The 10891-nt window shown below is 46.3% G+C and overlaps 1 protein-coding gene across 1 annotated transcript in view; it reads right to left on the bottom strand.

Moving 5' to 3' along the window:
* MARCHF4 (membrane associated ring-CH-type finger 4) overlaps positions 1-7304 on the bottom strand; it is a 152431-nt gene extending 145127 nt beyond the window's left edge. Inside the window, exon 1 of the mRNA XM_075001701.1 lies at positions 6825-7304. Within this exon, the coding sequence (XP_074857802.1) occupies positions 6825-7304 (480 nt within the window). The remainder of the gene's footprint in view (positions 1-6824) is intronic.
* Positions 7305-10891: the final 3587 nt, after the last annotated feature.

Raw genomic sequence — 10891 nt, forward strand, 5'->3', positions numbered from 1 at the left:
TCTGGAGATTGATTCAGTTGCAACTGAAGTCAGAGAAATAGGGTCTCACCCTAAACTGAGGTCAGATTCTGAACACTTAACAATTTATACTTGGCTCTTATTCAGGCCAAGGTCCCACTGCAGCCAAAGAGAGTTCTGCCTGGGCAGGCAATTTAAGATTACATCCTGGGATAGGTACAGTTATACAAACAATTAATGATAATGATCAGGCATAAGGGCAGAAGCAGACAGCTGCAGAGCAGATTATGAATGGCAAGGATATGGAATGGATGACCCAAGGAAGATTTTCTGTCTCTGATGTCTGGGAGTCAAAATCCACCCCCTCAGACAGATGGACAGATGCCAATAACACTAAGCTTCATTTTAACAGAAGTGGCCGTTTTCCAGAGAATATTACTCTTGCTACCACCAAGAAAATGAATCATGTAGAAACACGCAGATGACAAGAATATGGACAGGAGGCCCAAGCTGAGAACACTGTGGTGCATGACTCAACACATTTTTGCTAGCAAAACACAGATGTTAGGGTCAATCTCAGCACAGTGTTAGAAAACAGTATTAGAAAACTCCCTCTGTTACTTTAGTATGTATTTACCCATCTTTCTCTAACTCAGACACCTTCATTTCCCAGTTGCACATAACACTGATTCCCAGCCTTGCTCTCAGTCACCCTCATTCTTTGTCATGTCCCTGCCTGGCGCTTTGTAATGATTTTGTGCTGTATTTTCTTTATTTTGACTTAATTTGGCTTTGCAAACTGCAGACCTGATTTAGCTGTCAAGATGGTGTAAATTGGGAGTAACTTCATTGATACTGCTGGGAAATCTAGCCTGGAAATCCTCTGTTTATCCATAGGACAGGTGTAGCACGGACACTAGAACACAAATGTCTTTATATCGTCCCCTGTCGTGACTGTCTCTATGGTGGAAACAACTCCATGTGGGGTCACTTCATGGCTTCTCTAAGATTGCCAACTAAGAGGCTAATAGTGGCCATTGGTTTTGTGAAGTGCCCACCTGTGCATTCAGCTAAGAGCCCATTAACTCATTCCATACATGCCATTCAACTTCTATCAGATGGGAGCTTCTTTCTATCTTACCCAGGGAGGGGCTCAAACCATGAGCTTCAGCTCTAGAATTAGGAGCACAGGTGATGCCAGACTGTATCAGACAGGAAGTGAGCCTAATCCAGTGTCCTGTCTCTAATCGTGGCCAAATCGGATGCTTCTGAGGAAGGTATCAGAACCCAGCAGGGACAGCTGTAGAAGAATCTGCCCCCTACATAGGGCTCCATCTGATTGCTAACAGAGAATTGCTTAAACTGAGATAGACAAAGTTTAATATTCCTTCCTAAAATGTCGTTATTCATTATAGCACTATCAACCAATCCCTATTTGAAGCTTTATAGACTAACAGATTTATCGGCGCATAAGCTTTCGTGGGCAAAGACCTACCTCTTTGAAATCTGATGCTCTGATAAATCTGCTAGTCTATAAGTTGCCACGGGACTTCTCGTTGTTTTTGTGGATGCAGACGAACATGGCTCCCTCTCTGAGATTTGAAGCTTGTTACATTCTTGACAATGTCTTCCTGTGGCCAAGAGTTCCGTAGCCCAGTCACATGTTGAATTTTCCAGCTTTTAATGGCATTGTCTATCCCTTTGTTCCTGTGTTAATCATTTTATCTGAGTGCAAACTGCCCTGAAATGCAGGGGTGATTGGCTAGTGTTCCACTTTCAGACCATCTCTAATCAGCACGGACCTAAATTCTACCTACTAGCCTAAAGGAAAAAGAGTCTGCATCTGTTCTTCAATCCTGTTTAGCCAAGCCCAGTCCCATTTCTATTTACCTTTCAAAAAGCAGCCACTCAAAAGCACTTTCTCTGGAAGAAAACACAAAGTGCAACTAAGCTGAGAAACAAGATAGACAAGTGGAGATTGCCCACCAGAAAATATATATCGCCATGAATCATTTTTGGGAAACCACACTGATTTCCAAGCCTGATATAGGTTTGGTCTTCTTTGTAAAGGTGTTCCTTTCTTTATAACGTGCACCTTTTCTCCTTTTTTCCTGGCCTGCTTGGTTTGCCTCCAGTTTAGATCCACACCCCCGAAACACCACAGAACATTTGTAACTGTGAAACTCAGTGAGCCAGGCAACGTTCTGTGAAACAGAGCACGTAAAGCAAAACAGATGAAAATATGCAATGACCTCCCGCCCGCTCCATCTCATGCTCACATTTTGTAGTTCACTTCAAAAATTAATTGATTGAATGATTCAGCATGTGTGCTCAGTTAAATCAAGAGCTCTCAGAATAACTCCATGAAAGTCAATGAAATAACCAAGATCAGAATCTGGCCCCATGCCTTATACAATTTAAGCCATACCTTTCAGTCAAAGCAATCGCCTCTTCTGACAGCCACCTTTGATTATAATAAACACTCCCTTTCCAGAACCAGAATTTGTATTCTGACATTTTATTCACCCAGTCATCTGATCCATGCTTGTCTTTGCATTAGTGGCTGCTTTCAACTAACCAGCAAGTATTAAAACATTTTTTACAATAGAATGATTTTCTCTTTACAAAATTCCCCCAACATATTTTAAATGAAACAATCAGCTTACACATAACTGCTGTGAACACGAGGGGCTTAAGATGCAAGTAACGCAGGACCCTAAAGACCCTCACATATTGGACCATCATAAATTTAAAGTTAAAATCATCACAGACATTCTTTTGCACTAGCATAGGGGTCAGCAACCTTCTCAAGGTGGGTGCCAAAATTTCACCTTTTGACCTCTATGTACAGCCTGAGTGCCCGTGATACTTTATAAAGTCACTAATAGTCCTACTTACAACAGCTTCATTGATAAGTAAATCAAGATGCAGAGCTTTGCTGTTTAGGTGGTTGTTGGTAGCATTGGCTGGTCTTTTGTTAATCCACAGGTGACACAGCTTTGAGCAAGCTCCTGGTGGAATCGGGGAGGAAAGGCAAGGCTAAGCTCCCACTTTGAGTGCCAATGAAAATTGACTTGTGTACCACTCATGGCACCTGTGCCAGAGGTTGCTGAGGCCTGCACTAGATGTTGCATAAAACCTAATTGAGAAGCCATATTAATATGAAAATGTGATGTTGTTGTCTTCTGTAAGTAAAGCAAATCAAACTGGAAATAAAGCATCTTTTAGAGTCGCACCATCAGTCTGGACCAATAGGCCTAAAATTGCCGAAGAGTCAATGTATAATGAAGACTTTGTCCCCAACAAACTATAAAGCCTAAAGCAGCTCCACAAAAGTCTATTTGCCCATTCCTTTCTAGGGTGGGTGGCTTCCAAGTTTTGTTCTCTTTGCTCAGTGTCATCGGCTGTCAACTGGCAATCAAATGTTGTGCCCCAGCTGGTAAAATTATATGACTGTCTTTTTGTGTTTGGTATCAGATAATGTGCATTCATCACTGTTGTAGTTTTAAACATCCCAGTCCTGCTCAGTTGTTAGACAGGCACATCAATAGGTGTTTGGTTGACTTAACAATAAACAAAACCTGGATAAGAAGCTGAGGATTTTGCTGCATGGCAGTTTTACTGAAATAAGGACTGACTAAAAATAGAGGAGCCAGTTCAGATCTTTGTCACACTGGTACAATTATGGATCAGCTCTATTGACTTTACAGAGTTAGCCTGAGTTTACATTGATGAAACTGGACTTAAAACTGGTTCTGATTCAAGGATTCCTTGTTTGGCCTTTTTTCCCTCTTTGGCCTTGTACATAGGGGCCACATTCTGGTAGCCTCATTCCACAGTAATCCCACTGAAGAGAATGAGACTACTTGTAGAATAAGGTGTAAAGGTGACAGAATCGAACCCTAAATACACTTATTATAACAAAGTCAAGGATTTGAGAAGCAAAGGGAGAGATTAGTGCTGGAACTCTATTACCTGCAGGTCACATCTGCTCACTTTTTCACTTTGATAGACTGGCAGATGGTCAGCAAATAGCCTCCCATTGAAAATGCAAGATATGTAAATTTCAATGTGTAAAAATAAGCATCCATTTACTTTAAAGGATTCATATTCCCCAGTGTAGCCCATCATCTGGATTTTACTCTGCTTAGAATCTATTTGGTCACACACACAAGCCAACCTCACAGATGTCACCTTTCTTGTGTTTAGGCAGGGTGATCAGTAGCACAGACAGTAGTGTAAAGGTAAAATGGGTGAAATATACAGGCAGCTAGCTGCATATATCTTCCACTGTGTTGCTTTAAAAAGAGATGAAAAGATAAAAAAGCCAGGCATAAACTGTCTCTGGAAGTGGTGAGTTATTTGTTCTCTATTTTTGTTTTTGTTTTTACTCCTCTAAAAGCCTTTTGTGAAAAGTACATCTTTAGCTATCAGTACAAAAGCCATTCCAATGGGCTATGTCTCATTGGCCATCCAACTCTGATCACAGAGACATGTAGGTATGAAGCAGGCTCATCCTGCTGGACTGTGATATGCAGATGAGTTGCTGGAGGGAACTAATGCATCTTCAGGAAGGATGTCTTTCCTATGGGGTGGGTAACGTCCCCTCACCACTGAACAGTATACTTATGAGAGATGCAAAGGCATGTCCCAACAGAGGATGCAAGATGCAGACATTAACAAGGCTTGGTCAACAGTGGACTATAATACTATCATCCTCAGCACCGCCATAGAGCACTGGGTTACCACAGCAGAGGAAGAGCTACCAAAAATAGGAAGCAGGAAATGGGACATAATCTGGTTTAACTGAGGTTTGGTTTTCATCTACTGTTTTACATACCCAAAGATCTTTGCCTTACATCCAGATCCCGCAACTCATGCAAGTAAAGCTTTCATTGCAGTCAGTGAGACTGGGCTGGTGAATGAAGGCTACTTGCATGTTAGGATTGTAGGATTAAACCTCAGGTCTGTAATTTTTCTTGCTGTGTTTTATACTAAGTATGAATTTTGCCCAGGCACTAAATGCATCAAGTATCCTCGGCTAAAATACCTGATCTACTTTTAGTGCCATATTGTTTGATGAAAATGGTGTGGAAAAAGTTGCATTTTATTGTTGATTACCTTGGTTTTATTTAATTTTCTTGCGCAGCGCCATATGCATTTTGATAGAGAGAAACTTCTTTGGCCCACTATTAACACGTACCAAGGAACATTTTTAGACAGCACTTTCAGCAGGTAAAATCACATCCAGTTGCTTTATTCAAAGTTTATCATAGTCCCAAACAACAGTGATTTTGAAACTGTGGCTTATGGAGCAGGATAATATGCAGACTATTTGGTGGTGTTCTACAGAGAGCTGTCTGATCACATGATGTTGATTCCTGCTATGCATTTACAGTGGCTAAATTGTGTTTTTAAAAGCTAATAAGCCATTTAATATCTTCTTACTTGCACTGTTCCTTGTAATCAACTGTTGTTGCCATAGGGATTTTATAGGGTTGAAAATGGGGAGGCGGAAATGCCCAAAGGCAGACAATCTCTTTATTAAGATACCCACACTGTCAAAAAAATTGAGAATTCCTGCGTTGCCATTTGAAAGGCTTGGGATGTCTCTAGTAAGGAATTGAGAAAATCATTGCTCTCCAAACATTTGCCCTTTCATACTGCTCCTGTGTAATGAATGTCAACTTTGCTATTTATTTTTAAGTCTTGAAGTGTCAGTCAAACCCTGATAGAATTTTTTGCAATGGAGATCTTTCCCTATAATTTCCCTCTGGGCGTTCTTTGAGTCATTATCCATTTTTAGATAGTGGTGGAGTAATTAAACAGATCCAAGCATTTTTTGAGGATTGAGGGGTACTTTTAATTAAGGTGAGACTTTGATTATACACAGTCTTTCTAGCACAGATACAGAGTTTTCCCAGATACATAAAGCATACTCTCTGACTCTGTAGGGAAGTGTGCAGGCCTGACATATCCCTTTTTAAATATTCTTAGCCAAGATATAAACCACAAAATCAACAGAAGTATCACTCGCCAATACAGAAACAAAGCAAAACATTACTTCAGGGGGCATGCTTGGGATATTTTGATATAACTGGTTGAATGCAACATCTGAGCAACTAGGTTTTAAGATGCTGGTGCTGTCATTAAACAAAGTTGATATGTGTGCATCAATGCCACATCTCAAAAACTGAATAAAGAAACCACAGTATGATTAATACTGCACCATTCCTGGCCCCTGCCAAATTGCATCTATGCCCAAATCCAGTGATTGAGAATAAGAACTAGAGGGAATTAAACTGTAATGCTTGTCCAAACCTTTGTCATGCAGTACAGCAAAGTCTTTGCTGAGCATGTCTGTTTATTGTGTCTGTACACGCTGGTGTGTGGTGTCTCCAAGCTGTGAGTTATGTCTATCTTTGTGTGTGTCGTCCCAGTGGGCGTTGGTGTGGGCACGTGTGCGTTTGTAGCCCAGAGATCTGCATCCAGGCGTGTGAGTGTTGTGTCTGCGCCTGTGTGGGGGGGCGGGGGTTGTGTTTCTTGGTGAGCGCGTTTGTGTGTTGTGTTCCTTTGCGGGCACCCGGGCGCCTTGTGGCTGTGTCTCTCCGCCTTTTGCTCTGTGCACAGTCAGAGCCGCTCAGACTCAGAGCCTTCATTAAATCTTCCAAGAAATCTCGCCCCCAAACTCACACCCCGAGAGAAAATCAACACCACTGTCCCCCGAAGAGCAAACCCAGGACAAGGGAGGAGTGCCGTGGCTGGGGGTGGCCAGGGGAAGCGGCGGGGTGCTCTCACACACACACACACGACTCCAAGCCCAGCGCCTGGCTGGGATGCCCCCCCCCCCCCACCAGCTGGCTCACCTGTTCCGGGCCCTGGAAGCAGATCCTGCAGAGCGGGGTCCTCATGCCGCTGTCCAGGCTGCTTCCCAGCGAGTACCTGTCCTCCGCCTTCCCTTTGCACAAGTCCTCCGAGGAAGCGCTGCTCATGGTGGAGGTGAGGGGCTCGCCGGCCGGGCTGCTCCACTCCTCCTCGGGCGGGCTGGCCGGGCCGCCCCCCCCTGCAGCCGGTGCCCTCCAGCCTCCCCCTCGCCCCCCATGCAGTGCGGGCAGGGTGTTATTGTTGGCCGCCTGCAAGCCCAAGGGGGGGTCTCCGCTGTTCATGGGAAGGGGGGGTGAGGGGGGCGGGGGCGCAGGGGGTCTCCGGAGCAGGAAGACCTTCAGGTCATTGAACAACATGCGGCAGCGGCACTTGAGGAGGCTCTGATGGCGGAACATCTGTCTGGGAGTCAGCAACCCGTAGCAGCAGCACCATAAAACGATCACACGGGCTGGTATTAACATGTGCCTTCCCTTGCCAGACGAGGACGGGCGGGAAAGAGGAACCAGGCGCGTGGAGCCAGCAACCAGGGGGCTGCTTGGCCGCTATCTCACCTCCCCCCGCGCCAAAAGGCTTATCCCTGGTTTAAAATAACAGGAGCGGGGGCAGGAGCGGGCTCAAATCCACAGGCATTGAGAAGGGTACTAATGATCCCCGCCCCCCCCCCTCCCCTCCCCCGCCCCACACTGGCCAGGTTCCACAAGTTTGTTTAGAAATAACCAGGGGTTCAACCCAACCCCCCCGCCCCCCACCCGCTAGGGTGGCTCAGAGGCTACTGGAAAGTCTCAGCTGCTACACCCGGGTGGAGAAGGGAGGGGACCGGGGCTCTTTCACCAGTATTTGGCATGTCAGGAATTCCCTCTGCTCTGCTAATTCCTAGCCTTGGCGTTGTTTTAAAGGGTGCCAAAAGAGGTGGCACCAGACGGCAGCAGCAGCAGCAGCAGCAGGCGAATAAAACGCAAGGCTGGTTTTTGTTCTTCTCATGATCCAAAGTGCCTTCGCTGACAAAAGGTCCTTCATCATTGGGGGCAGCGGGGTTGTGCAAACATTGGACACACTCTCCCCCTCGCGCTAATTCCAATTTGGCTGCGGCTGCCCAAAACTTTAATCACCAGTATTAAAAGTCCTGAAAGACATGATTAGCAGCCAATGAGTTGCCCCCCACCCCACCCGAGACTTTGATTGAATTTTCTTTTGCCTCCTCCACTCCAGCAGCTGGCTGGACCACACATAAATATGGGTATCGGTGAGGAAGGCGGCGTGGAGGGGAGAGGTTTAGTTCTTACCTAGCTGTGACTCCCCTGGACTAAAAAACCCGTAGAAATCTGTTCGATCCGTTGCGTGTAATTGACCAAGCAAAGGTGGCTCTTACGTGGTCACGTTTCCTTTCGCCTTTCACAAACCAGGGACGTCATCAAACGCCTTGGCCGCTTGGACTGTGGACGGCAGGGAAGATGAAGGTTCGCTCAGCAGCTGCAGGCATCTCCTTTTGAGTCAGAGGACGAAGCTCCTTCCTTCCCTCCACCATCAACTCCAGCTTCATTTTCTCTCCTCCTCCTACGGCTGTTGTTCTCTCTCTCCCTGGCATTGACATTCAGCCATGGCGAGAAAAAACAAAACAAAACAAAACAATCCTCCTTCCCCCCTAAAAGCCGCTGGTGAAGCACAATGCGCCAGGCGCACGGCGAGGGATGGGTTATTCCGGCCTGCAGCTCCCACCGTTTTGTCAGACTCCAGCTGCCTCTTTCATCAGCCTCCTCTCCGCTCTGCCATCCGGCTTGCAGTGATGATGTTGCTGTTGCTACCTCCCTTGGATGCAATAGGGAAGGAGGCTTGTGTGCAGAGCAAATGAGGATTTTGGAGGAGGGGAGGGGGGCGTGAACGTGGGTCTGTCTCCTCCCCTCCCCCCTGCAAAAGAGGAAGAAGAAGAAAAAAAGCAAAGAGGAATTGAGGAACAAATGCAAGAATTCAGGCCGCCCCCGCCTTCGGCTTCTTCTAGGGAAGGGGGAAAATGTGGGTTGGGTGGCAAGTGTATTGAGAACCCAACAGCTCCTGGAGTAGCGGCAGGAGGAGGAGGAGAAAAGGGGCTGGCCACTGCTGCTGCAGTTTCAGCACCAGGAGTCTCTGGACAGCTCCCTCCCAGGTCTGGCACGTCAGGCAGCTAAAGGACTGACGCAACCAACCCGGGGAAGGGGCGGGGGGAGACTGAGCAAGGTTTGCAGCCGGCTGCTGGGCTGGCCTCTGAGAGGCACTCTAGTAAATGGTTCGTTCCTGGAGGTACGGAGTGGGCATGGTGGGTTAGGGCTTGGATCCAGCCTGCCCGTGAACCTGTCGCTGTCTAGCGTTTGCGTACAGCCTGGGAGTGCCTGAGGGTGGGTGGGTGGGTAGACGGCTGTGTCTGCTGAAACTTCTGTGTGTGTGGGTGGCTGGCTGCGTGGATGTGCAGTTGTGTGTGTGGCTGGATGTCTGTGCCTGCGTGAATTTGTGTGTGTGTGTGTGTGTATGGATGGCTGTGTGGATATGCAGTTGTGTGTGTGGCTGGATGTCTGTGCCTGCGTGAATTTGTGTGTGTGTGTATGGATGGCTGGCTGTGTGGCTGTGTAGTTATGTGTGTGGCTGGATGTCTGTGCCTGTGTGAATTTGTGTGTGTGTGGATGACTGTGTGGATTTGCAGTTGTTTGTGTGGCTGGATGTCTGTGCCTGCGTGAATTTGTGTGTGTGTGTGTATGGATGGCTGTGTGGATATGCAGTTGTGTGTGTGGCTGGATGTCTGTGCCTGCGTGAATTTGTGTGTGTGTGTGTATGGATGGCTGTGTGGATATGCAGTTGTGTGTGTGGCTGGATGTCTGTGCCTGCATGAATTTGTGTGTGTGTGTGTGTGTGTGTGGATGGATGGCTGTGTGGCTATGTAGTTATGTGTGTGGTTGGACGTCTGTGCCTGTGTGAATTTGTGTGTGTGTGTGTGTATCACTGTGTGGATATGCAATTGTTTGTGTGGCTGGATGTCTGTGCCTGCGTGAATTTGTGTGTGTGTGTGTGTGTGTGTGTGTATGGATGGCTGTGTGGATATGCAGTTATGTGTGTGGCCAGATGTCTGTGCCTGTGTGAATTTGTGTGTGTGTGTTTGTTTGGATGGCTGGGTGGCTATGTAGTTATGTGTGTGGCTGGATATCTGTGCCTGTGTGAATTTGTGTGTGCGTGTGTGTACTAATGTGTGTGATTGGATATCTGTGTCTGCCTCTGTGTCTGGGTAGTTTTCTGTGTGGCTGGAAGTCTGTGCTTGCATGAATTTCTGTGAGTGTCTGTGTGTTTGTGTGTGTGGATGTGTACTAATGTGTGTGGCTGAATGTGTGTGTCTGCATGAACTTATGTGTGTGTGGATGTGTACAATTGTGTGCATCTGGATGTCTGTGTGTGTGAACGTGTGTAGGAGCGAGTGTCTCTATGTACATGTACAAAGGTCTGTGTGTATGAATGTCTGTGTGCAGTACCTTTTTAGTTAAAAAAGAGGAGCAGGTACTCAGCCAACTCCCCACCCTCCACCCCCAGCCAGTCCCATGGCTGGAACTGCTGAGGTGCTGGTACTCAGTACTGGCAAGTACTGACACAAAAAAGTGCTGTCTGTGCATATATGAATGTCTGTGTAGTACATGTATGACACCTGTGTGTGCACACAAATGTCCGTGTGTATTCAGCTGTGTGTGCATGAATGTGTGCATGGGTATGAACGTCAGTATGAATGTGTGGGTGTCTGTGTGAACAAGCACAAGAGTGTGTGGTTGTGTGTTGATGCCTGTATGAATGTGTGGGTGTCTGTGTACAAATGTGTACCTGGGTATCTCAGTGTGTATGGTGTACAGATATGTGTGTATGAATATCTCTGTGTATATGATGTACAAGTGTCTGTGTTTATGAATGTCTGTATGTTTCTGTATGTATGAAGGTCTCTGTGTGTGTGTGTCTCTAAGGGTGTATGAATGTCTGTGTCTCTACAGTATGTGTATAAATGTGTGCGTGTGTATGGGCATGCATATCTCTCTGTATGAATGTC

This window comes from Carettochelys insculpta, chromosome 8 (genome assembly GCF_033958435.1).
Source record: "Carettochelys insculpta isolate YL-2023 chromosome 8, ASM3395843v1, whole genome shotgun sequence".
Taxonomy (NCBI): Eukaryota; Metazoa; Chordata; order Testudines; family Carettochelyidae; genus Carettochelys; species Carettochelys insculpta.